This window comes from Plutella xylostella, chromosome 24 (assembly GCF_932276165.1).
Source record: "Plutella xylostella chromosome 24, ilPluXylo3.1, whole genome shotgun sequence".
NCBI classification, from domain to species: Eukaryota; Metazoa; Arthropoda; class Insecta; order Lepidoptera; family Plutellidae; genus Plutella; species Plutella xylostella.
The window spans coordinates 492,656-520,638 of record NC_064004.1 but is presented as its reverse complement, the minus strand read 5'-3'; the positions used below and the strand labels follow the sequence as shown (position 1 = coordinate 520,638).

The 27,983-nt window shown below is 45.0% G+C and overlaps 1 protein-coding gene across 1 annotated transcript; it reads left to right on the top strand.

Annotated features, from left to right (window-relative positions):
* The first annotated feature begins 7 nt into the window (after nt 1–7).
* On the top strand, nt 8–27,270 carry LOC105391146 (dipeptidyl peptidase 9). Its single transcript, XM_048629879.1, has 20 exons — nt 8–588; nt 2,042–2,249; nt 7,127–7,275; nt 7,868–7,965; nt 8,631–8,733; nt 14,339–14,436; nt 14,974–15,103; nt 16,499–16,664; nt 17,259–17,433; nt 18,026–18,129; nt 18,709–18,861; nt 19,437–19,557; nt 20,243–20,335; nt 20,958–21,130; nt 23,182–23,325; nt 24,016–24,094; nt 24,699–24,810; nt 25,208–25,288; nt 26,157–26,268; nt 27,106–27,270. The coding sequence occupies exons 1-20, from the start codon at nt 302–304 to the stop codon at nt 27,196–27,198; spliced, it is 2,679 nt and encodes an 892-aa protein (XP_048485836.1). The 5' UTR covers nt 8–301; the 3' UTR covers nt 27,199–27,270.
* Nucleotides 27,271–27,983: the final 713 nt, after the last annotated feature.

The following is a 27,983-nucleotide window of genomic DNA, read 5'->3' as shown; positions in this document are numbered from 1 at the left end:
TGTCAGTACTGCAAAACCAAACTGAAGCTAGCATCGATAAATTTGGAAACAAGAACTGTCAAAAACGTTTTGGCAAGTCAAATTCGTATGTGTTGGCTTAATTTACGGCAAATATTCACATAATCACGCACATAATTACATTTTATAATGAGCCTTACATTACGCAAATACTCATTAGAATTTCTCTAAACAGAACCTACCTTTACGTCGCGTAACAACACGGTTCCTTTGTCTCGGGTTATATCACTATGAATTTTGGTCTCCAGAAAACGAAGTAGACACAATTGCGATTGAATTGTTTATGGAGATTGTGAACATGGAGGTGAGGGAGGCCGGGGATGGCGCGGCATCGGGAGAGTACGTGCCGGCGCCCGAGAAAAAGTACTCCTGGGCCGAGGTCCGTCAGGCCGTCCATGACTTGCGAAAAGAGCTCTCCTCACTCTCCACGATGGTCCCCATGTCTATATCCTTCAGGAAACTCAGCAACGGCAAGATGAGGATCTACTTCTTGAGGACGCCGCAGAACGGGTGGGAGATAACCTTGTTGTACGCTGATGTTACTCCGTCCCCACAGCCTTGCACTGCCAAGTGAGTTTATTTGTGTTTTTGTTGAAGTTGTGGTGTAGTTTAGTGGTTGGATAGTGAATGCGTTCATTCCGGATGAGGAAGTGATAGTTGAAGGGTTTAAACAGGATAAAATATGTTGCAAAGGATGTATGAAGATGCTGAAGTGTATAGTGCATGAAATCTAGTGATATTAGATCATTGAAAGTCAATTTAAGAAAACTATGTGGTAGCTGACTTTCCCTCTGGAACAGAGACACCATTCTTATGCTATCCTGTGTATATTTATTGTACTAAATAGTATTTACAAGGATATCTAGATGGGTACTGGGTACTGCATAATTAATGTTGTAACAAACTTTCTACTATCCAAAACTTAAGCATTGATGTAACACTCAGGCTGGGCAATAAAAACTAGTTTGGCAGTAGAATAACAATGTTTATATCACTGCACATACATATTTTATTATGTTGATAACAGCTAATTAAGTCTGTGATAATGGGTATAATAATAAATAAATCTGATTTCATTCTTAAATGAAAACCATTAGGCTGCTACCTTCAGACATTACACAATAATAATCCATGTACATACACAATAATAATCCATGGACAAAACAATATCCATACCATACTTGTTATGTGGTTCGAAGCTTTAATAAGTCTCCCCTTCAATTCCTGACAGTACCTAGATGAGCTAGCAACAAATTCTTATCAGAATGAATTCCAATAGTATCAGTTGAATGAACTTCAAAACTGTATAAAGTAAGTATATGTTAGCAGTTGAATAGCCCAATTACATATAAAACATTACCACAATAAATTGACATAGAAACCAACATTTAACCAGCATTAAATTAGTTATTTATATAGGTAGTTTAAGAACATTGTTTATTTCTAATAAAGTGGATGATTAGACTGTTTCAGCATCTACATTTAGGGCAGATTTTATTCAATGCTTAGATAAAAGCTATCTGCTATGAATCAAGTCAAATTCAAGGTAGTTTCTGAGGCCAGAAGCTTGTAAGCTTGCCAAGTGTGTGATGTGTGATAGACAAAAATATAAATGTATGCAGCTATGCCTGCTCAAACTATTTATGAATATTATTATCTTTTTTTTTTGTGTATAAGTGATGAACCATAATGGCCTGTACTCACATACGGTATAAATCAATGGAGCTAAACTGTCGAGTAAAACGCATGGCATAATTACTTTAATTAAATCGAGCTGTGAGTTTGCATCCACACATAGATTTTTACTTAACTTCGATTAAAACTATCAAGTAATAACGATAGTGAGTACTAGCCATTAGAGATAGACTAGAGTTTGAGAGAGAAATTATTAACCAAACAGATTAGCTGTCAGTCAACTGCCCTGTGTGTACCAGACATAATTGTATAGATTTGATACATCACTTGGGGAGGCACCTTAACCAAGTTGGCAATATACTTAACACTCACATTTCCCCTCTTACAGACTCCCCTGGCACCCATTCATAGAGTCCAACCTGGCACTCGGGGCCTCCGGCAAGTGGTCGCGCGAGGAACAGCTGCTATGGGAGAGGCAGCGGGTGGCGGCCTGCGGGGTGGCCAGCTACGAGCTGCACCGGGAGAGCGGCAGGGTGCTGCTGTCATGTGCCTCGAGCTTGCTGGTCGCCACACCGAACAAGGAGGAGCTGCATCAGGTCAGACAGAATTGTGTCTTCCTTATATAATTAATATTATAATGGCAAAAGTTTGTGAGTGTATGTATGTAAAAGATACAACAATATTGTAAGTTGAAGCCAAACTGATTTATTATTAAAGTACCCTCTAATACAAATTATCATGAGACTGTTCAAATACACAATATACCTTTCTCTCATAATGAACAGGATTGAAATTAGAGTAATACATAAACAAGAACAGATTATCACACAATCAACAGACAATATAATGACAGACGGTTAATCAACACTAAACCATAAAGTTAAACATTAATCAACAGTAATTAAACTAAACACAAGAATCAACAAAAGTTATAGTCAACAAGAATTAGGTATGCCAATAATATCAGGCCACATATCCGGTGGAGGTATCACTATAGGTTCATCAGAGGTTGAAGGTGAAGATGGCATGGAGACAGCTGGTCTGTGCATCTCTATTGGTGGAGTCTCCGCTCTTGGAGTCGGCACAGCTCGAGCTAACATCTGGTCAGCGTGTCGCCGGTGCAACTCCCCATCTTCCGTCCTCACCATGTAGGATCTCGGTCCCTCCACCTGCTCGACCGTGGCTCTCTGCCACTTGTCTGGTGCCCGGTACATGCGCACGAGCACGGGCTGGGCGGGCGCGAAGGTGCGCGTGGGCGCGCTGTGCGCCGCGGCCTCCGCCTGGCGCGCGGCGGCGCTGGGCGCGGCGGCGGGGTGCAGCGCCGACACCGCCGTCCTGTACTTGCGTCCGTTCAGCATCTCCGCTGGACTCTTGTTGGTGCAGCTGTTCGGCACCGTCCTCAACGCATAAAGCGCTTTAGGCATCTTTTCGCTCCATGGTATATCAGATTCGCTCATTTTCTTGAGCTTATTCTTAAATGTCTGAATGGCCCTCTCAATCTGCCCGTTGGTCGCCGGGTGATAGGGCGGGGAATACAAGTGCCTGATCCCATTTTTCTTCAAGAACATGTTGAACTCAACGGAACTGAAAGCCCTACCGTTATCGGATACCAGGACATCCGGCAGTCCTTGTGAGGCAAATATCTTTCGCATAACACTTATAACCGTTCCACTGCTCATAGATTGGATTATTTCAGCCTCAAACCATTTGCTGTAGCTGTCTATAAGAACAATGAATGTTTTTCCTTGGAACGGACCAGCAAAGTCAACATGAACTCGGCTCCATGGCTTTTCAGGAACAATCCAGGCTTGAGGATCTCTCGGCGGGTTGTTTCTCACGACTTGGCAGGCTTCACATTCAGCCACCACTCTCTCAATCTGTTGGTCCATACCGGCCCACCATACGTATCCTCTAGCATATGCTTTTGTTTGGACTATGCCGGCGTGCGGCTCATGCAATAATTTTAGCACTTCTTTTTGAAGTGACTGGGGTATAATGACTCTGTTGCTCCACAATAAACAGTCTTTATCGTGTGAAAGAGCCTCTCTGCGCGTCCAATATGGCTGCATCTCTGGATCCGTATTCGCACGTGGCCAGCCGTGTAGAACGTGAAACAAAACTTTACGTAACACGCGATCCTTTTTTGTTTCAGTCGCAATCCTAGTTACATCCAGGTTCCATCCCTCAGGCTGCTCCGCCAGTAACAGCACTTCACCCAGGGCATTCTCCTTGTTACCAGAACAATTTACTGCGGTCCATCTACTGAGGGCATCAGCTTGCCCAATCAATTTGCCTGGTCTAAACTTTATGACATAGTCAAAACACCCAAGTTTCAATGACCATCTCAGCATACGTGGTGAAATAAAGTCAGGAATCGGTTTATCTGGATTAAAAAGTCCAACTAGCGGCTTATGATCTGTTATAATACAGAATTTGCGCCCAATCAAGAACTCACGGAACTTTTCCAACCCATACATGATGGCTAACGCTTCCTTATCGATTTGCCCATATCTGCGTTCATGCGGTTGCAAGGTTCGGGACGCCATCATTACTGGTCTCTCAGACCCATCTTCCATAACGTGAGCTATCACGGCCCCAAGGCCATATTCAGATGAATCACAAATGAGCAGTAGCTCTTTATTCAGATCATAGCCGACTAGAGTCATATCAGATGACAGTAAGCTTTTCGCATCCTCAAAAGCTTTCTGTTCCACATCGCCCCAGACCCAAGGTCTCTTTGATTCGAGGAGGCGATACAGTGGCTCTAGTAATGTTGCTTTATCAGGCAGGAATTTCTCATAGAAGTTATACAGCCCCAGAAAAGCCCGCAACGTGGCTTTGTTTGTAGGTGCCGGTTTATCTTTAATTTCACGCACTTTTTCAGGTGACGGGTGCAGACCTTCAGCATCTATCGTATGACCCAAGAAGTTTATGCTGTTAGAAGCAAATACACACTTCTTCAGATTCAGCCGAAAACCCATGTCTGTCAGTTTCTGTAGGACTGCTCGTAGCCTCTGATCGTGCTCCTGCGCGGTGCGGCCCGTCAGCGCCACGTCGTCCAGCAGGCACGCCACGCCCGCCATGCCCGCCAGCGCCGACGACATCACACGCTGGAAGATCCCGGGAGCCGCATTCACACCGAAGGCCAGGCGGTTCATTCGCATCAGTCCGAGAGGCGTATTCAGTGTTAAGAGCATTGCTGTGTCCTCATCCACCTTCATCTGTAGGTACGCATGCTTCAAGTCGAGCTTGCTGAAGACTCTTCCTCCACTGAGGTTCACGAAGGCTTCGACGGCGGCTGTGAGTGGATACGTATCGATATCAATGGCAGAATTGACGGTTGACCGATAATCGCCGCAGATACGTAACGCGCCGTCATCTTTCTTGACGAGCCGCAGTGGGGTCGCCCACTTGAAGTATCGCACCGGAGTCAGGACGCCGCTCTCAACCATCCGATTGAACTCCTCTTCGACTTGTTTCTTCAAGGGAAATGGAACCGGCCGTGATTTCAAGAACCTTGGTTTTGCATCAGGACGAACGTGTAATGAGATTTCAGGACCTTTATATTCACCAAGTGTCTCATTAAATAAATCCGGGAACTCACTCATCAGTCTTGAAAATTTATCATCAGTCCAACACAGTCCCGCAACATCCAAACACAACGCTTGAAACCAGTTCCTACCTAACAAGCTCGGCCCTTTACCCGACACTACTAACAGTTCACACTGGGCCTCCTTGTTGCCTAGCACCACGCGCACGTGCGTCACACCCAACACTTTCAAAGGTTCACGAGTCCATGTCACTAGTTTTACATTGGTAGATTGCAGAGGTGGCGCCACCTGCCACAGCTTGCGGTAGGTTTCTTCAGAGATGATGCTCCTCGAGGCGCCCGTGTCCACCTCCATGCTCAGCTTGGCGCCGTCAATGGTCAGCTCTGCTGTTATTGGTGCACGATAAGTATTATCCGAGCAGACGTAGACACCCATCATATCTTCAGAAGCCACCACTTCTTGGTCGTCACCTCCCACTTGATGCACCTTGCCCGATTTCTTCATGCAGGCGGAGGCAATGTGCCCAAATTTCTTACAGTAAAAGCACTTAGCTTTCATGAAAGGACACCGCTCTCCAGCCTTATGATTCTGTGCACAATGTCGACATTCAATCGATTTTATTCTACCAATGTCCATAGGTTCACTGACACTGGACGGAGTTTGCTTCATCTCGCTAGTGTCGGGGTACAGGTCATGGAACGCCGCCTGGTAGTTGAGACAGAGCTGCACAGCCCTCTCGTACGTGAGGTCCGTAGTCTTCAACAGGTCGCGACGCAGGCGATCGTCTCGCACGCCCAACACTAGTCGATCCCGTAACTGTCGTTTCAAATCTACAAAGTTGCACTTAGCTGCCATGAGGCTTATGGCCGATACAAAGTCCTGCACGCTCTCCCCTTGTATTTGTAGGCGTTTGTGAAATTTCCCGGCTTCAAGTATTTCATTCACCTCAGGTTCATAAAATTTATCTAACACCAAGAGAATGTCATAAAACCCAACAGTGGTCGGTCTTTTCGGCACTAGGAGCGACACTATTAGTGAATAAGTATCTTTGCCGCACTGAGATAGGAACAATGATCGCGCTTTTTGTTCATCCGCCGGCTCCGCGGAAACCCCCGCGGCGTCGAGTGCACACAGTAGCCGCTCCTTGTATTCACACCACTTATCAGTCTTTGGGTTAAACTGACCGGGAAACACAATATTAGATACATTTGACGCCATTATCCTCACAAAAACAATTAATTTACCGAAGTCGCCATTAAAAGATACAACAATATTGTAAGTTGAAGCCAAACTGATTTATTATTAAAGTACCCTCTAATACAAATTATCATGAGACTGTTCAAATACACAATAGTATGTATGTTTGTTACTTCTTTACGTTAAAACGGATGAACCGATTTTAATGAAATTTGATATGGAGTTAGCTGACACCCTGGACAACACATAGGCTACTTTTTATCACGGTATTCCCACAGGAAAACTTTTTAAGGCGAAGCGAAGCTTGCGGAAACGGCTAGTAGAATAAATAAATAAATAAATATGTGGGGACATCTCACACACGGCCATCCGACCCCAAGCTAGGCAGAACCTGTGTTATGGGTGTCGGACAGCTGATATATCTACACAAATACATAGATAGATAGATACTAAATATAAATATCAACACCCAAGACCCGAGTACAAATATCTGTCTTTAAACAAATATCTGTCCCAGCCGGGAATCGAACCCGGGACCTTCGGCTCAGTAGTCAGGGTCACTAACCACTACGCCATTCGGTCGTCTTAATATAAGCTAGATAAAGATATGAAAGCACCTTTTTAGGGCCCTTTGTGACATATTGACTGCACTTATTAAATACACATTTTATACATTATGGTATATTTTGCCAGAATAACCGTTCTAACTTTACCCCCCTCCCCAGACGCCGCTAGTCCCGCGCGTGCTGCCCACCGGCGGGGGCGCGCCGCTCACCCCGGCCATGTGTCCCCACGACCCCGCGCTGGTGGCGCACGCCGCGAGGGGGGACGTGTGGCTGTGCGCCGGGGGCACGCATAGCCCTACTAGGCTTACGTGAGTATTGCGAGTGGTTTGTTGTAGTAGTGAGGTCTTTCTAAATAAGACACTTTTACTTGCGTAGGTTTGTTTTATTATCTATACTTCGCTAGGCAGGTAAATGGATAGATCCATTTATTATTAGGTATAGAGGGACGTTGAGTGTTGATTTTTTATCTTCATGTATGTATGTGTGTATGTACATATCTTTCGTTACTTTCGCTACGATTGTCTAGCCACAGTATTCACACAATATCCTCACCACCACATCCTCCTCCCATTGCAGGTACACAGAGGACCGGAAGCAGGCGAGCGTGCCGTGCTACTATACTTTATTTTTTTAACAAACGTGTAGACGAGTATGTCTTTTGCACATTTCCGATATTGACAGAGTTTTTGTTCAACGCTTTACGTTGATTACGTGGAATAGGCTAACGGCCTATTTTGTCAAAGCACCGAAAATCGGTTCCTCAACACACACAACATCTTCACCAACCCTTCCTCTCCCATTGCAGTTACCCCAAGAACCTCGAACAGGCGACTCCTAAAAACACCGAAAATCGGTTCCTCGACAGACACAGCACCTTCACACTTGGTTTAAATGTTACAGGTACACAGAGGACCCGAGGCAGGCGGGCGTGCCGTGCTACGTCACCCAGGAGGAGTTCTCCCGCTACACGGGGTTCTGGTGGCAGCCCGTCAGAAACGGTTAGTGTATGGAGTTCAATCTAATGTTGTTATTGGTAGCTATTCTGAAGGCGGAAATTCCAATTTTAGAGCGGTCAAAACCTTAATTTATTTAATTAAAATTCTCAGTATTATCAATTTTTCCTTACTTGGCACAAAATGTCAACAATCTTTGTGTAATCGAATTATTATTAAACAAGTAAACTACAGCTAAAATAAATCGACGCAAAACAAATGTTTAGACGTGCGCGTCTTGCGTGGCGTCCTAGGGTATTCAGGTTCACTATGTGATATGTTGCTGTTGTGCTGAGGGTCCCAGATTATGGCTCTAATAATATACCTGCAGGTTGACTGGTAGAAAATGTTTTGTAAATAAATAAATAATCCTCCAGTCTGGAAGGGGGCCTATGGCATACCGCGAATGGTTTATGGGCTGTGTGTTGTGACAATATGTTCAGTTGTCAAATAGGTATCAATAGATGTCACTATGCCGAAATCTGTATCTCGTTATTAAGATTTCTTAGGTACATGTTAATAACCTCTCTTCTTATACAAACAAACATTGCTTCTACTACCAGCGATCCGATCATAAGGCTCCAAGCCTTTTCATGATCCTTCGAGCCGGATGAACACAATATATAATTTTATTTCTTTGTTTACCTAACATTAATTTTTATTGTCCCCAGACGACGTGTACCGGATAGTGTACGAGGAGGTGGACGAGAGCGAGGTGAAGCTGTTCAGCTTCCCGTCCGCGCAGAGCAGCAGCGGCGACGTGGAGGAGTTCAGGTGAGCTGGTCGAATGGTCGACCATTATAACATACATAATAATACTCGCTGGGCCGGCGAATTTCATACCGCCTCCTACCCTACCCTACTCTACTACCCTATCCCTACAATACCCTATGCTACGCTACCCTACCCTTCTTAATATTTTAAAATTAGACAAATAGGTTCAGCTGTTCTAAGCAGACTAACGAACATCAATTCATTTTTATTTAAAGTTATGGGGACATATTTACACACGCCGTAGTGTGAAAAAAGTGATATTGAGGTCAAAGCTCTGTGCCGGAGTAGATTATAGTGGCTGTATGACCGTGGCTATACCTAATGAGCGTATTCAACAAAGAACCAAGGGAAATACTAAAATTTGATCACTATGCTTTCAGTTTCGTCAGCGCATTTTGCTAGTCACTTCACTCAGCCTTAAACCCTTCTTTGCCATTCATTTCTTATATAACATATTATGGTTGTCAGGAAAATATGACTGTAGATTCTTGTGGCTGTTTCCGTGCTTCGAGAATCGAACTCGAAACAGAGGGTAGTTAATGCTTCTACTGATGGAGTTAGCGGCGAATTGATAAGGCGCGAATAAAGGTTAAAGCTAATTTATTCACAACGAACACTATTAAGTTACAAATATAACAAACTGAATATTAGGCAATAAATATTAATAAGCAAAAGCCAAGCGCTAAGCGAGTAAGGAACTACGTGTATGCAGGATGATCGCGAGCCGCAGTGTGTAGTCCCCGCGCCGGGCCGCGGAGTGGCCGGCGGGCGGAGGTGAGGCAGGCGCGCGGGGGGTCGAGCGAGCCGGTCCGCTATTGTTCTAGCCGGGTGGCGTGATCTGTGCGTATGGTCCAAGCGGCATAAGCGGTAGCGGATAGTGTGGCGGAAGAGTCGCCACATCACTCCCCCGCTGAGACCGTTGCTACGGTCGATAGTAATCAGGGAATCTGACCGTACGACCACTTCTCGTCTTCCTTACTGGAGTTCCCGTTGGAGTTTCTGGAATGCTGCTTTCCTCAGCCATGTACGCAGGTTTGATTCGGTCGATGGTGACAGTCTGCTTTTTGCCGTTGACATCTAGGTCGAAGGTTTTGGGTCCTCTTCGTAGCACCTTGTGAGGACCGGTGTAGGCTGGTTGCAGCGAGCGGTGAGCTGGACCCTGGCGCATGAAGACATGTGTGGATGTGTTGAGGTCCTTTGGCACGAAGAATGTCCTCTTTGTGTTGTGGGCTGACGTGGGATGTGGAGCGATCTGGTTCATGTGATTCTTCAGCCGGTTGGCGAATTCCGTGACGTCTTCGGGTCTGGTAGATGCTGGAGAGATGAATTGACCTGGAAGACGTAGGGGTTCCCCGTACACGAGCTCTGCTGACGACGACTGGATGTCATCTTTCCACGCGCTGCGGATGCCCAGGAGTACCAGGGGCAGCACTTCTGTCCAGCGCGCGTGTGAGTGGCATGCTATGGCGGCCTTGAGCTGCCGGTGAAGTCTCTCCACGAGACCATTGGCGGCAGGATGGTAGGCAGTTGTGGTGTGGTGAGTGGTCCCCAGGAGAGCTGCGAGCGCCTTGAAGAGGTGCGACTCGAACTGCCGGCCGCGGTCCGTGGTGACGTGCTCCGGGCAGCCAAAGCGGGCCACCCAGCCGGACACGAAGGCGGATGCGCACGTCTCAGCAGTGATGTCCTGCAGGGGGTACGCCTCAGGCCAACGGGTGAATCGGTCGACAATGGTGAGGCAGTACCTGTAACTATAAGATAACGGTAAGGGGCCGACGATGTCCATGTGGACATGCCGGAAGCGAGCTGTAGGGAGAGGGAAAGTTTGAAGAGGAGCGTTGGTATGTCTGTGGACTTTGCATCGTTGGCATTGTAGGCACTCTTTAGCCATCTGTCGACAGTCCTTTTTGAGACCCGGCCAAACGAATCTCTGTGCTACTAATCGTGCAGTGGCTCTTGCTCCGGGGTGACTGAGGTTGTGGATTGCGTTGTATACCTGTTGGCGAAATGTTATAGGTATGAATGGTCTGGGTTGAGTCATGGACATATCACAATATACCTGAGAGTCAGTATTTGGTATGGTGACTTTTTCAAGTTTTAGCGATGATCCACCCTTAAGTAGCTCTTGAAGTTCGTCATCGGTTTCCTGAGCGCGGGCAAGGGACTGGTAGTCAATGGATGTTCCTGAGATTTCTTCGATGCGGGAGAGAGAATCAGCCACCACGTTGTCTTTGCCGGCGACGAACTGGATATCTGTGCTGAACTGACCAATAAAATCTAGGTACCTGAATTGTCTTGGCGAGCATTTATCACGGTTCGTGTGAAAGGCAAATGTCAGCGGCTTGTGGTCGGTGTATATCGTGAAGGCTCGAGCTTCAATCATATGCCTGAAATGACGAATTGCTTCATATATGGCCAGTAGCTCTCTATCATACGGGCTGTACTTCACCTGTGATGGGCTGAGCTTCCTCGAGAAAAAGGCTAGCGGTTGCCATGCATTTTTGCAGCGTTGCTGGAGTACTGCACCAATCGCTACGTCAGAAGCGTCAGTTTGGATGGAGAGTTCAGCGTCTGTGTTTGGGTGAGCCAATAGAGTGGCTTGTGATAGGCTTGACTTACACGCTTCGAAGGATGTGAGCTGCTCGTCCGTGAGATGCACTGGCGTAGATCCTTTTGTTTTGGGACCTGAGAGCAAGGCGTTTAGAGAAGCTTGTGTGGCTGCAGCTCCAGGGAGGAATCTACGGTAGAAATTCATCATTCCGAGGAAGCGCCGGAGTTCCTTCACCGTCTTGGGCACCGGGTACTCCTGTATGGCCTTCACTTTCTCTGGAAGTGGCTTCACACCGGTTGCTGAAACAGAGTATCCAAGAAAAGTTACTTCTGGCTGTCCAAATACACATTTATTTGTGTTGATGAGAACGCCATAGTCCTGCAGTCGCTGAAACAATGCTCTGAGGTGTTGCTGGTGCTGTTCAGCTGATTCTGAGTAGACCAAAATATCGTCTACGTATCCGTAGCAGAACTCGAAGTCTTTGAGCACCTCATCGATAAATCTTTGGAATGTTTGACTGGCATTTCGAAGACCAAACGTCATCATCGGGAATTCGAATAACCCAAACGGTGTGGTTATTGCTGTCTTCGGTATATCGTCCTCGAAGACCCTTATCTGATTGTACACCTTAATTAAATCAATCGTGCTGAACACCTGCTTACCCGCCAGCTGGCAAGCGAGGTCCTGGATATGTCTCACTGGATACCGATCCGGGATGGTACGGGCGTTTAATGACCGGTAATCACCACACGGTCGCCAGCCGTCATCTTTCTTGCGAGCCAGATGTAGTGGTGATGACCAGGGGCTGTCTGATCTGCGAGCTGTGCCACTTAGAAGCATGTCATCGAATTCCTTTTTAGCAATCTGGAGCCTTTCAGGATCTAAGCGGCGTGGGTGACTGGCGACTGGTTGACCTGGCGTCGTGCGTATGTGGTGGACCACGTTGTGTTTGGGAGCACCGGGCTTACCAGCAGGACGGGTAATGTCAGGGTACTCACGTAACAGTTGGTGATATGGTGTGCTCTCCATCGTGGTACGGACGGAGTTTATTTCATCAATGCCAGGATGTTGATGTGCGGGTGTGATGAGTGAGGTGATGCCATCCACTAGTCGTTGATTCCGGCAGTCGACAAGAAGGTTGTAATGACCTAAAAAATCAACACCGATAATCGGTTTCGTGACGTCAGCAAGGATGAATCGCCATTCGAAGTCTCGTCGCAGTCCCAGATCTAGATGTAGGTTTAGGTATCCATATGTGGCTATGATGGTGCCATTCGCAGCGTACAGTTGGTACCTAGTTTTTGTTTTTGGCAGAGTCCGGACGGCTGCTTTAGGAAAAACACACACGTCTGAGCCTGTATCAATGAGGTATTGTTGTTTGGATTTGCGGTCTGTGATGAATAGTCGGCCTGTTGAGTTGGGGCAACCACTTTCGGCCACTAGTAGCTGCCTTCCTGTTTTCCCGACTGCTTGAAAGTGCAAGGTTGAGAGCATTTGTTGGCTTTATTACCGAATGTGTAGTGGTACCAGCAGTGTGGGTGATTCTCCGGGCGTTGGCGAGAGCGGGAGCGAGAGCGCGATCGTTGGCGGTTGTGGGAGTTTGACCTGTGAGGACGTCTGCTCTGGTGGTTGCTTTGGTAGTCGTTCTGCTGTCTGTATAGTGCTTCCACCATGACTGTCAGCTGAGCTATCTTGCCTTCGAGTGACATACCTGCATTTGGTGGCGCGTATACTGGCGCGCGTGACGTACTGGCCACTGACATACCAGGCTGCACTATGTCATGCACTCGGTCAGCGAGCTCGGCCAGGTCCTCGATGCCCATCTTCGGTTGGGACGCTACGATGGCCTGCACGTTCGTCGGCAACCTGCTAGTCCATATGGTTCTGATGAAGTCGGATGGTACGTCAGGACCGGCTAGGCTCTGCAAATGTAAAAGAAATTGAGATGGCTTGCGATCACCAAGTTCTTCATGCTGGATTAGTTGCAGCGTCTTCTTTTCCGGTGAGAAGGACAGCCGCCTAATTATCTCCTGTCGTAGCTTTGCATACCTACCGGTCGCAGGTGGATTTTTTATTAAATCTTTAACTAACACGGCATAGTCTGAGTCCAGTTGTCCAACAATCGTGTTAAATTTGGTTATGTCACTCGTGATCCCAGCTAAAGCGAATTGACATTCCACCTGGCAGAACCATACTTCTGGATCGTCTCTCCAAAACGGCGGCATCTTAACCCCAACTTTACTGACTTCGCCTGGGTATCGACTATCTCCGCTGCCACTTGTACTTGGACCACAGGCTAAATTACTCGAACTAGTATGGGTTAGATTACCTGGATTTGATCTGCCTCCGCCGCTTGGATTCTTTGCACTTGCACCACTCGCTGTATTCTCGTCACTTGTACCACCGGCACCTTCTAAAGCACTGCACGTACCAAATAAATTTAGGTCCAAACCCAGCTCTTCGAAAGACTTGCCGCTGCCTCCTCCGTACATCTTCTGCTGCGTTCTGTAGTCGAGGGTCACCAGTGTAGATTGCTTGTGGCTGTTTCCGTGCTTCGAGAATCGAACTCGAAACAGAGGGTAGTTAATGCTTCTACTGATGGAGTTAGCGGCGAATTGATAAGGCGCGAATAAAGGTTAAAGCTAATTTATTCACAACGAACACTATTAAGTTACAAATATAACAAACTGAATATTAGGCAATAAATATTAATAAGCAAAAGCCAAGCGCTAAGCGAGTAAGGAACTACGTGTATGCAGGATGATCGCGAGCCGCAGTGTGTAGTCCCCGCGCCGGGCCGCGGAGTGGCCGGCGGGCGGAGGTGAGGCAGGCGCGCGGGGGGTCGAGCGAGCCGGTCCGCTATTGTTCTAGCCGGGTGGCGTGATCTGTGCGTATGGTCCAAGCGGCATAAGCGGTAGCGGATAGTGTGGCGGAAGAGTCGCCACATGACTATTAGCATATTGCAATACCGCCTATTGTGCTAAGTATATAATTTCTTGTTTTTTTTTGTGTAACTACTTTCGTGTGCAATAAATAGATTTTTATCTTTATCCGCAGGTTCCCCCGCGCGGGCACGCCCAACGCCAAGTCCATCCTGCGCATGGCGACGTTCCGCCTGCAGCCGACGCCGCACCACGAAGGCGGGGACGCGAACTGTGAGTATAGCTAAAAATATATATACAGTGTGTTGCAAAAAAGGGTAGGTTCTCGCTCATTTCATCAAAAGTCGTAGAACAAAAAAATTCCAGTATGACCCCACTGAGTCGCTCCCTTTCGGCTTAGTATACTTACCCTTTTTACAATACCTTTCATTGTTTGATAGTATCAGCGTTTTGTAAGTATAATTTATTAACTTTTCCTGTACATAATATATTATGTGATTCCATCAGACGCTTTTTTTTGCATACAGTTTGACGCCAATGCCAAGTAGTATTTTTTATGCAAAATTCAAAGTCGCCCGTCAGTGAAGCGTCATAACACAATTAAAAAAGAGTTTATTTTTCAATTAAATCTATTATTTTACCCAGCAAGCGAGCATTTAGAATTTGCTACCTTTTCTTGTTCATTATATCAGCGAAAAACCCGACCCTCAATACTCAATCGTTTATTGCATAAACAAGTACAACTTCCTACCCGAATACTTATAAAACCCCCGACCACATAAATATAACCTCACCCCCTCTACCCCACAGCATCAGACTCCTCGACCGGCTGGCTCGAAGTCACAGACATTCGAACCTGGGACCTTCGCCGCTCGCTGCAAGAAAGCTTCCCGTGGTTCGAGTACTTGGCCAGAGTGGGGTGGACGCCTGATGGGAACTAGTGAGTACTATCTCCAATCTATATCTGAAGACGTTTTTTTATTTACCTACTTCCAATTAACAAAGTAATTAGATTTCAGCAGAGTGGACCAGTGGAGTTTGTTGGTTTCAATGTATTTTTCTCTTCATTGTATTTTTCCTCACATTCTACTTAAATTATTAACATGAAAGTGTGTCAGTATCGATGGATACAAGTTTTGCTACCCTTTCACGAAACAACTCGCACAATTTGGTAAGCTGGCCCTGGGCAGCCTTCAAAAATGTAACTATTTTTTCATAACTAGAGTTAAATAATAAAATGGCTGAATACAATTCCATAATATTAGCCGCCATCGTTGAATTTTATCCAACACTTGCTTATTAACCCCCGTTTTCCCCCACAGCGTATGGGTGCAACTGCTGGACCGCAAGCAACAACGCCTAGAACTGGTGCTGATCCCGCTAGAACAGTTCAGCGAGGAGTTCCACTACGAGCACGCGCCGGCGACAGAGGGCGCTGGCGGGAGTGTGAATGTTAATGTGAATTGTGTGGGAGACGGGGTGAGGAGTGAACAGGTTAGTGTTTTATCTATCTCATCGAAGTATAAAATAGGCAGTAGGAATAAAGGCGGGATCAGACGGTTCATTTTTCGTTCATTATTTCATTATTCATTGCCACTCCGAATGAAAGAAAAGTGAACGGTCTGCACACAGAATGAACGTTTATTGGCATTCGGCCATTTTGTCGTTTGAACATGGAATGAAAAGATAATGAACCCTTCCCTCGAATGAACCGTCTGATCGCGCCTTCTAAAAACTAAGACACAACAATGGAGGCGACATGAGAGTGTGTGGGTGCAACTGCTGGACCGCAAGCAACAACGCCTAGAACTCGTGCTAATCCCTCTAGAACAGTTCAGCGAGGAGTTCCACTACGAGCACGCGCCGGCGACAGAGGGCGCTGGTGGGAATAGTGGGAATGTTAATGTGAATTGTGTGGGAGAGGGGGGGAGGAGTGAACAGGTGAGAGTTATGTGTTATACTTTAATCCTACTAATATTATAGTGGGATAGTTTGTGAGTATGTAAACGTATATGTTTGTTACTTCATCACTTCAAAACGGCTGTTTATAATATAAAATACTAGCTGTTCCCGCGAGCTTCACTTCGCCTTAAAGAGTTTTCCCGTGGGAATTCCGCGATAAAAAGTAGCCCATGTATTAATCCAGGGTGTCAGCTAACTCCATACTAAATTTCGTTAGAATCGGTTCAGCCGTTTTGACGTGAAGAAGTAACAACCACACACACATACTTGCAAACTTTCGCATTTATAATATTAGTAGGAAAAATCGAATCGAAGGAACCGTCTGATTGCGCCTTCTAAAAACTGAGGCACAACAATGGCGGTGACATGAGAGTGTGTGGGTGCAACTCCTGGACCGCAAGCAGCAGCGTCTGGAACTCGTGCTGATCCCGCTAGAACAGTTCAGCGAGGAGTTCCACTACGAGCACGCGCCGGCGACAGAGGGCGCTGGTGGGAGTGTGAATGTGAATTGTGTGGGAGACGGGGTGAGGAGCGAACAGGTTAGTGTTTAGTATTATAATTTATAGACCGTATTTTAAATATACAAAAAGCTTAAAATTTACATTGAAACACATGAATTTAGACTCTTTACGTCGGTCAAAAGCATTAAATACGTATATCAAAACGTCAATTTTAAACCTATTGTAAAGTGTCAAAAAGCTCTATGAATTTGGGGCTAAATATAGTAGTCCTGATCCCTCCGGAGCAGTTCAGCGAGGAGTTCCACTACGAGCACGCGCCGGCGACAGAGGGCGCTGGTGGGAACAGTGGGAATGTTAATGTGAACTGTGTGGGAGACGGGGTGAGGAGTGAACAGGTGAGTGAGTGAATTCCAAAGCTAGCACAAACAATATACATATGAGTCCAGATAAAAACATGATGCATCTATAAAATATGTTTTACTCATAGTTTGAAACAAAAAAAACCTTGTTTAATAGGTATTTAAATCAAAACAAAACACATTTATGAGGTGTCTGACAGCAAACTGACAGCGTTTGGGATATTATGGCTATGTTTTGATGGTAAGGCCCGTACAGTTTGATAAAAATAACCCTAAATTCCACCCTGCCTAATTATTACTATCTCCCCCACAGGTGCTAATAACAGAGACCGCCCCGAACGCGTGGATCAACGTGCACGACATCCTGCACTTCCTGCCTTCCCCGCCGGGGATGATGCGACTGCTGTGGGCTTCGGAGAGCACCGGGCATTTGCACCTGTATCTTTATACCTGTAGATTGAGGGATAATAGTAATATGAGTGATACAGGTAAGTGAACGAATGAATGGATGAGAGTAAAAAGAGGTGTAACTTTTGAGCGGATGGACGGATTTTGATTAAATATAGTTTAGAATAGTATCTTTTAAGTCACCTGTCTAAGCAAAAACCCGCATCCAAATCCGTTCATTCGTTTTTGAGTTATACCCTGGTGCATAGTACACAAAATAGTCCTTGAGGATCTAGTGGTTATACCGCTCCGAGCCATAATTTTTATAAAACATGGCTTAAATTAGTCTCTATTAAGTCACCTGTCTAAAGCAAAAACCCGCGTCCAAATCGGTCCATCTGTTTTTGAGTTACACCCAGATAAACCAAGAGCAATAGGGGTAACATTACCTACGTCCCAAAGAAACTAATCAAAAATTGGTTCAACCGTTTATGAGCTACGCTCCCATAGACACACAGACCCTTTAAACTTCCATTTTTGGCAGAGGTTCTATTCTGAGAGGGGGCGAAATTCCTACAGGACGTACACGTCCAGTGCTCTCTCTCAGGTACACCCTTGTACATTTGGCATATAGACGATGAAAAACACTATTTGATAGTATTTCAATTTGATTTTGAGTTTATTATTTCCCAGGCGTGGTTCAGATGGTGACAGAAGATTGCGGGTTGGCCTCAGACGTGGTGTCCCGCAGCGCCGTCACCGCCGGCGAGTGGGAGATGCTCGGCCGACACATCTGGGTGAGCGGGGGGAATATACCTACAGAGGGTTGCAAAAGTGTCCAACATGCATTTTTTCGTGATTTTCAAAAGTCGTAAAACATAGACTCACGGGCTATGAGTTGAAAAAGTTCCATTGAGAAAATCACGAAATTACTCCTAAACGGAAAAGACGCCTTCTGCAATATTTAACTATATTTAACGGCGCCGGCGCATCGTAATAATTATTACCAACAAAAACAAAAAGATGTTGTTAAAATTTCCTAATGAAAGTTTTTTTAATTAAATACAGTCAGCTTTATAAGTAAGCTATAACAAACTCACAATCCGCGTATTCATTCATTCAAACATTAGTTGGTTTGGTTGCTTGACAAGTTACAACAATTTTGAAGCTGTCCAAACAGTTGATACAGTTACTTGAGTAGGCCCCCCATTATAAAATAGCCAATTGATTATCATCCCATCACTAGTCATCACGTCCCCACTGCTGGGGCACGGGTCTCCTTCTAATGAAGAAAGGGTTTTAGGCCTAGTCCTAAGATACTATTAACAAAAGTTAGTTTTATAAAACTAATCAACCCCCTATTTCCCCCCTCCCAGGTGGACGAAACCCGCAAGCTAGTCTACTTCGTGGGCCTCCGCGAGACTCCATTAGAGAAACACCTCTACGTGGCGTCCTACGACCCGCCGCAGCCTGACAATGTGACCCTACTGACCACTGTGGGGCACAGTTGTACTGTGGATATGGATGAGGTAAGAGAAAAGTTCATACATTACATGTCCCAAGTTGGGCGCCAATCTTAGATTTCTTGTCCCACGTTGGGCGCCAATTTGTGTTTTTTAACCCACCACAGAGTATAATTACAATTATATTTATACAGCGCTGTGAATTCTGCCAATGTCCCCCAACTTGTCAAAAGACGTTATAATATGGATGCATAAACCTCCCGATGTGCTATGTGCGCTTATGTTGAGCAATTTTACTGTCTGTGATATATCCTTTATGACTGGGCATTTTGCCTATTGATTTCCATGCTCTTGTCTGGTCATGTTCACCCTAACCATTACAAATTCCATTCAACGACTTCGCTGAATGATGTTCAGTCAAGACGTCAAAAGTTACATTCAACGGCGTGACGAGTTTTCCTTTAGTCATATAATTGAATAGCGCCATCACAATGAACGAGCTAGTGATTCAATCAAAAAGGAGATTCAAACAGATGCCTGCGACATAACAACTGTTCTTTAAATATTTTCGGCGTACTCACTGCCCTGGCTCATTTTACTCACATTCGAAATAGCATATTAACCCACTTCTTCTCCCCCAGGACTGCACCTACGCCGTGATAACCAGCTCCAACATCAGCACCCTCCCCACTACCCGCGTGTGCCGCGTGCTGCAGCCGCCCGCGCTGCTGCTGCAGGCCACGCTGCTGGACAGCGCGCCAGGTGAGAGATAGACTTTGTAGATAGCAGTCAGGGTAGTTGCAAGTGTCAAAGTAAAGTCAAAGTCAAAGTATTTATTTGTAAACATAGGTTAGTAATACAAGGGTCTTAAATATAAATTGTTAGTTTCTCTATGTTTTGCCATACTTATGGCGTGCAAATTTATTTACAAGGAATTTATAAATTGACAACTATTAGAAACCTTCACCTTACGTTCCTTTCTACTCAAGTCATGACGTTCCATTCTCACATCCCACATATATACAAAAAATCACAATAATTTGAAAAAAAAAATAAAAAGAAAAAAAAACACACAAGTCAAAGGTTCATAAAATAGTATTTAATTAAAAAAACAAAATAATAGGCTAGTCAAGATAAAAAGATGTCTGGTCATTGAGGTATTGTAGGTAGGTATTGTGTCGAGGAACGGTTTACTGATGGGGTGAATGGTAAACGGAAGAAAAGAAGAGCTGGAGACCACAAAAAAAAGAGTAAGCTTCACGTGGACGCCCTATGACCCATCTGGACCAACAACTTTAGAAAAGAAGCCGGTAGTCGCTGGCTGGGAAGAGTTTTGTGGCGCTTCATTTCTATTTTTCAGCTGCAAAGAGTCGGTCACCGATTGTCGGTTGTTTGCAAATCTTCCTGCTTTCTTTATTTCTCTAATAGTGTATGTGTTATATTCCAGAGTCTACGTCGTGCAGCTCGAACGGGTCGCGCGAGAGCTCGCGCTCCGCCGACGGCGACGACGACTGCATAGAGACTAGTAGACTTATTAAAGGTATGGTTCTTATTTATTATAAAACTAGGTATTAACAGTAATTGTAGCTTTATTCTTCCTTCTTCACTACAAATAAAACAAGAGCTCACTATCGTTTTGTGCCATTACAAAAAAATATTGTATTTCAAGATTTACCACTTTAGCGTCCTTTTTTAATCACACCCTATCTGTTTCGACAAATCAGCTTTATAGCGGGGCCAATCGCCGTCTTTGAGGAAGAAATATATTTAATGTCTTTTTTAGTTTAAAGCCACTTCTGCTACCAATTAGCAATCAAGAATTAATAACGTTATATTATAAACGTTATTATAAACGTTAAATAAATAAAAGCATCGCTTATCCGTCAAACATGAATCAGATCCAAACAATTTACATCAAGGGGATCACTCTCTAAATTAACGAACAGGCAATCGCCAAGCTGATGCACGCGCAGAGCTCCGAAGCATAGAAAAAACTAAACAGAAGCGCTAAGCAAGACTCTGTCTCCTTCTATTAAGCGTGCCAGTTGCGTGACAATTCTCGTTCGTTCGTTCGTCAATTTAGAGAGACCTGAGACCCAGATTTGATCGCTACGCTATGCTGCAGAATTATATATTGCTAAATGCAACCCATTTCTCCGCAGAAAACTCCCTCTCAGTGCTAGACATCCCCCCTCCACAAATCTACGCGTGTCGCCTCTCCTGCGGCGCCGTGGCCTACTGTACACTGTGGCGCGGCGCTCGGCCCGGGCGCCGGCCCACGGTCCTACATGTGTATGGAGGGCCCGAGGTGCAGACCGTCACTAATAGCTATAAGGTGAGTGTTTAGTAGGGTTACTGTGTAAAAGCTGCTACAACGAATCCAGGTTTTGGACGATTTGGACCTTGGACAGGTGTCTTTGAAGTGTCTAAGAGCGTTTTTAGCAGAAATTGCAGTAATTTGTAGGGTTCCTCGGGGGTTTTCGACCATTTAGAGCGATTGTGGGAAGAATTCTGGTGTCTTTCAAGTGTCTAAGAGCGTTTTTAGGGGAAATTCATGTAAATTTTAAGGATTCTTTGGACTTTTTAATCATCGGGAGATTTTTTGGCACGATTTCAATGGTATATACCTAGTCAGGATTTAGACAGTTTGACCGTGTCTCCAAGTAGGTATAAAGACACTCCGTAGCTCAGACGCTAGTGTCGCCTCTCCTGCGGCGCCGTGGCCTACTGTACACTGTGGCGCGGCGCTCGGCCCGGGCGCCGGCCCACGGTGCTACATGTGTATGGAGGGCCCGAGGTGCAGACTGTGACTAATAGCTATAAGGTAAGGCTTTATAGGGTTAGGTACTGTGTAAAAGATGGTTTAAAAAATCCAGGTTTTCGACGATTTAGGTACTTTTGATTCTGCTATTTTCTAGATATGTAAGAACGTTTTTAGGAGAAATTACTGCATTTTTTTTAGTTTATATGGGTATTTCGACCATTAAGAGCGCTTTTAGAAGAATTCTGGTGTTTTTTAGGGGCTTTAAGAGCATTTTTAGTTGAATCTTCAGTAATTCTTAGGATTCTTCTGGTATTATTACTATCGGACGCGTTTTTGGCAAGATTTCAATGGTATATAGTCAGGATTTAGACAGTTTTACCGTGTCTCCACATATTAATACACTCCGTAGCTCAGTCACTAGTGCCGCCTCTCCTGCGGCGCCGTGGCCTACTGTACACTGTGGCGCGGCGCTCGGCCCGGGCGCCGGCCCACGGTGCTACATGTGTATGGGGGGCCCGAGGTGCAGACCGTGACTAATAGCTATAAGGTAAGTGGTTTATAGGGTTACTGTGTATAAGCAGGACCAAAAATGGCGGAATTTGGACGGGTTTTGGAGGAAATTGGAAGGATTCTGGTGGTTTTTAAGTGTCTAAGAGCGTTTATAGGAGAAATCCCACAATTTTTAGGATTCCTCTGGTATTTTGAGAAGCGCGAGCGTTTTTAGAAGAATTCTATTGTTTTTTTAGGAGCGCTTTTAGCTGAAATTCATGTAGTACTGTATAAGATTCTTAGTGTTTTTCAATAATCGTAAGCGTTTTCGGCAAGATTATATTATATCGCTAGGATTTTGCGAGTTGGAACATGTCTCTATGTATGTATTCATTAAGACACTCCGTAGCTCAGACACTAGTGTCGCCTCTCCTGCGGCGCCGTGGCGTACTGTACACTGTGGCGCGGCGCTCGGCCCGGGCGCCGGCCCACGGTGCTACATGTGTATGGAGGGCCCGAGGTGCAGACTGTCACTAATAGCTATAAGGTGAAGAGTTCTGCAGGATTATAGGGATTTGAGACTTTGGAGCGCAGTTTTGGGAAGAATTCTGGTGTTTTTTTTAGGGTTTAAGATTGTTTTCAGAAGAAATTCATGTATTTTTTTAAGATTACTTTGTTAGGATTATGAGAGTTTGATAGTGTCTCCAAGGTTTAAGCCACTCCGGAGCTCAAATCTACGCGTGCCATCACCACTAGGCGTCACTAATAATAGCTATAAGATGAGAGATTAGTAGGGTTCTCTTTAGTGACTAAAATTTTGTCCTTCTGTAAAAGCAGGTCCAGGATTTCAGCCTATAAGGTGAATGTTCTGCAGTATTTGAAACCTTGGAGAACTTTTTTGGGAAAAATCATTGATTGCAATTACAACTACTTTCTACGTATTTCTATGTGGTTATTAAACGGCCAGTAATATACAGATAAAACAGTAGTCAGTTAAAATACCTACGTGTGCAAACCATCAATGTTAGAATGAATAGAAAGTTTGTTAGTTTGACAAAGTCTAGCTACTTATACAGCTGACTGTACTTGTCTCACATATTTTCACTTATTCACTAACCCCTCTCCCCTTGCAGGGCATCCGCCAGCTCCGCATGCACATGCTGGCGGCTCGCGGCTTCAGCGTCGTCTCCATCGACTCCCGAGGCTCCAAGCACCGCGGCCGCGCCTGGGAGGCGGTCATCCGCGGCAAGCTGGGCCAGCTCGAGCTGGACGACCAGGTCTGTGTCCCCCCCGTCCCTCCTCCGTCCCCTCGCAGGCTCCAGGGTGCAGCGTGGTGGCGCCTGGGAGGCAGTCATCCGCGGCAAGCTGGGCCAGCTCGAGCTGGACGACCAGGTGACCCGACCCTCCCCCTCCGTCCCACAGGGTATCTGGCATCCAGTTGCCCATGGAGAAAACATAGTATATTATAAGTGGATCATCATCAGCCAATAATCATCCACTGCTGGACATAGGCCTCTCCCATGGAGCGCCACAACACTCGGCTCTCGGCCTTCCTCATCCAGCCACCACCGGTAACCAGGCTCCAACGATGTAGGATTTTGACATTCGCATCTTTCACTTTCACTCCAAATGAACGAAAAGTGAACGGTCTGCACACAGAATGAACGTTCACTCCCATTCGGCCATATTGTCTCAAACTCGTAGACGCACGTCAGGAATGAATGTTCATTAGGATACTTACGCCGAGTATTAATAAAAAATATATTAATAAAAACTATTATTCAGACTGACAGAGTTACAGCTACCTCCTCTTATACAATATACAACTTAACTAACTTAAAATTTTATATCGGTATAGAATTAGGCACAGAAGCGTATTTCACTGCATTTTATTTTACTTTAGTATGTTAACCCCTCGTCTGACTGTATTTAATATTAATATGTTAACCCCTCGTCTCTCTGCCCAGGTGGAGGTGCTGCAGTGGCTTGCGAAGGAGACGGGCTGCATCGACATGGAACGCGTCGCCATACACGGCTGGAGCTACGGTCAGTACTCACATTTGTTATGCTGACGACGACGCTTTGTTATAAGGCACAGTTTGAGGGTGACGCACATATTACGTTTAAAAATTACGTTCGTGTGGCCTCACCCTACGAAGAAAACTATATTTATGTCACTTTGTTTTGATACTTCACAATGTAAATAAAAGTTACAACAAAAGACCAAGTAATTCATTCTAAAAACCTGTACGTAAGCTTAGCAGCATCGTCTATATGTTGGTTACATCTTGTTAAAGCATAACGTGTTGTGAAGTGTTTTTTTTAAAAACTCTTTGTATTGGCTATTAGTTGGTAGTAGAAAAAGGTAACCAATGGGAAATCAGGGATAAAAATTGAAAGTGTCGACCACCAAATCAAGTTATGAAATAATGGCAAACACACAGAAAAAACCAATCGATGCCCTTGCCTTTAAAGCCTGACAAGAAAGAGTAGAAATGAAATAGGGGTGCCACTTCCTTAAAATGTGGCCACCCAAGTATCGTTCCCATAGGCGTAAGTGCCATGCCAGCTCAAAAAGAAAATAGTTCCGTTTTTACACTAACTTCTAATGATTTGCCCCCTAATAACCCCCCCTTTTTTCTCTCCACAGGCGGCTACCTATCCCTGCTAGGCATAGCGACCCGACCCAACACGTTTAAGCTGTGTATAGCGGGCGCCCCCGTCACCTGCTGGCGACTGTATGACACGGCTTATACTGAGCGGTAAGTGCTTATTTACTAGTCTATACAGGGTTCTGCAAAATGAGTTGGATGACATTAGCTAGGTGGTGGCGAAACTGTGACAAGTGGGGCACACGAACGAAACTTGGCGTACACAAAAGGCCAATATCCAACAGTGTCTGATAGAGGGTTGATTATAATGAAGCTGAAATAGGGTGACTTATGCGTGAAATACCTGTGGGGTGACTAGATATTAAGCCACCTAGGACGATCCATTTAGGTTTACTATACCAATTTTGAACCCGGAACCCGCCCCTCTATATGTATAATCACCCAAAGTTAAAAATATTGTTATTAGTTATACTTTCTACAACAATAAAGATACATCATATGAGTTACATTTGTATTTCTTCTTCTGATGGGTCCGCTCTCCTTCCAGGTACATGGGCGCGCCGCACGCCGCCCCGCACGCCTACGCACGGGCTAGCGTGCTCGCGCATGCGCCCTTCTTCCCCGACCAGTGAGTGTCTGTTTATTATGTACAAGCCCCACACACGAGAGATAAAACTCCAGGAAGATAAAACAGAATTCAGAATGAAAAACACTCGGAGTGTTACCACAAAAACTTAGACAGTATTTAACAGATGTTTAGCGCTGTCACACGCATACAAAATCTGTCAAATTTTGTTTTAAACACCTGTTAAACAATGTTTAAAGTTTTTTGTGGTAGCACAGTCGGATTCGGTTTAAAATAGCACGATGGCATTAAAATGCACCTAAAACTTTGTTTAGCGATGTGAAATATATCTGCAATGCTTCATACACACACGCACTCACGCCTTGTACTAATGTACTCCCTTGCGGGGTAGGCAGAGGTGCATTGCTGCACCCACTTTTCGCCAGAGTGTTATGTTAGTCCCAATGTAATAGGGGGCGGGCCTATTGCCATTTTACGGGCACATCCAAGACCCGAGAACAAATATCTGTGTTTAAACAAATATCTGCCCCGGCCGGGAATCGAACCCGGGACCATCGGCTCAGTAGTCAGGTCACTAACCACTACGCCATTCGGTCGTCTTCATAATGCATTCGTCAAATATTGAGTCAAACTACTGAAAAACAATACTGAATAGGATTTGTCTTAAAATTATACGTTTAGTTGGGTTTTACACTCGAAATATGAAAGCTATTTCAGACGCGTTTACCAAGATATTTCGACACGTATTTTTTATTTGGGACAATTTTCAGATTTTCGACCTACTACAATAAAAACTATATTCATAAAAATACCTAGGTAATTTTACCATGTCTCTTAATTAATATAATGGAGGAGGGAGTTAGCTTTTACACGATTGAAGAAGAATATAATTAAATCTTCCCACCCACAGGGAAGGCCGCCTCCTCATCATCCACGGTCTCGCGGACGAAAACGTGCACTTTTGTCACACGACGGCGCTGCTAGCGGAGCTGGTGCGTCTGGGCAAGCCACACCGCGTGCAGGTACAGTCAGCAAAACAGATAGATACTCATAGATAGAATCGTGAAAGAAAATATCACAAAGAATATGGGCCGGAATGTACCCACCGACCAATAAAGACCTATGCACTATGTCATCAGAAAAATACGTTTGGTCGTTATTGGTAAATGGGTACGGGTCCCATATATGTTTGCCCCTTATCGTTGTATTTGATTTTAAACACATACTATGTATTAGCTATTTGAAAACAAGACAGTCGGGTTTCCCACTTACCCGACAACTCTCTCAGCACAAGCTTGCTTGTGTTGGGGTCCACCAACCCGCACTAGGCCAGCGTGGTGGACTAGGCCTTAAACCCTTCCTTTATTGGAAGGAGACCCGTGCCCCAGCAGTGGGGGGGGACGTGATGGGTTGTGATGATGATGATGATTAACTGTTAGTTTTTATACTAACTTTATTTATTTATTTATTTGATACTTTAAATATAAATAAATATTTGGGGACATCTCACACACGGCCATCCGACCCCAAGCTAGGCAGAACCTGTGTTATGGGTGTCGGACAGCTGATATATCTACACAAATACATAGATAGATACAAACTAACTAAGGCATAGCAGTCAGGGCCACTAACCACTACGCCATTCGACCGTCAAATTTATTTATTTATTGCACAAATATGAAATATAAGTGTACAAATGGCGGACTTAATGCTAAAAGCATTACAGCAGCCAACCTAGAGGAGGTACAGAAAAAACTAGTAGAAAGGTGCAACAAAAAAAAGTAGTTACTAAATTGAAAAAGTAAGAACTAAATATAGCCAATTTAAACTAATACCACGTCTGTTCTTTCCCCCCACAGATCTACCCTGGCGAGCGACACTCCCTCCGAGCTATGCACGCGGCCAAGCACTACGAGGCGGCCTTACTGCACTTTCTACACGAAAACCTCTAATAGATATACTATAACCGGCTATACTACTGGCTATGAGCTAATAGCCACACGAGCGTTGTTGTGTTAGCGAGTCGATTGTAACAGATAGACTATAACCATCGGTACCTCTGTCTATGAGCTAAGCCACAGCTAGCGTTGTGCGTTAGCACTGCGTTGACGTAAGGTGAGCCCCCATTGGTGCGTTGCGTCGCGTCGTCACAATAGAACGGTCATAAAACATATATGGCAGCGACGAAGCGGACACAACGCAACGCACCAATGGAGCTTCGCCGTTAGCGGTGACCCTCCGTCGTATCTGAATGTTACACAATGTGTTAAAGTGACACATGAGGTGCATCAATTTAAAGCAACTCACACTACCCCGCATCGCGATAAGTGTTGCGAGAATAGGCTAATTACATAAATTTTAATTTTTAGCCCGCTTTATAAAGAAGATGAAAATATGAGACAAATGTATCGTTGCGTCCTGCTCTTTTGTCAGTGACAAACACTAGATATAGACTAGGGTTTGGTGACCGTGGTCAGTCGCTGACTGCCCAGGCTGCGCCGGGAGTGTATTAAGAAATCATATTTTATCTCAGACACTAAATTAGCACTTGTCAATTTAGTATCCGAGGCAGAAGAATAGACTTTAGGTCAATTTGATACGTCACTCGGGTCGGGTGGCCTTTTTTGTGCACCCTGTATCATTGCGTCCTACTCTCAAATGTAAACGATTATGTTGACTAATAGATTCCAACCACGCTAACTTTGCAACGGGTAAAAGATGAAAGTTATTATTTTCG

Bases quoted from the DNA above. Each gene is read 5' to 3' on its own strand.
- LOC105391146 (XM_048629879.1), top strand. From the start codon at position 302: ATGGAGATTGTGAACATGGAGGTGAGGGAGGCCGGGGATGGCGCGGCA. The intron at 589-2,041 runs GTGAGTTTATTT...CCCCTCTTACAG, and splicing joins CCACAGCCTTGCACTGCCAA to ACTCCCCTGGCACCCATTCA. The intron at 26,269-27,105 runs GTACAGTCAGCA...TTCCCCCCACAG, and splicing joins GCAAGCCACACCGCGTGCAG to ATCTACCCTGGCGAGCGACA.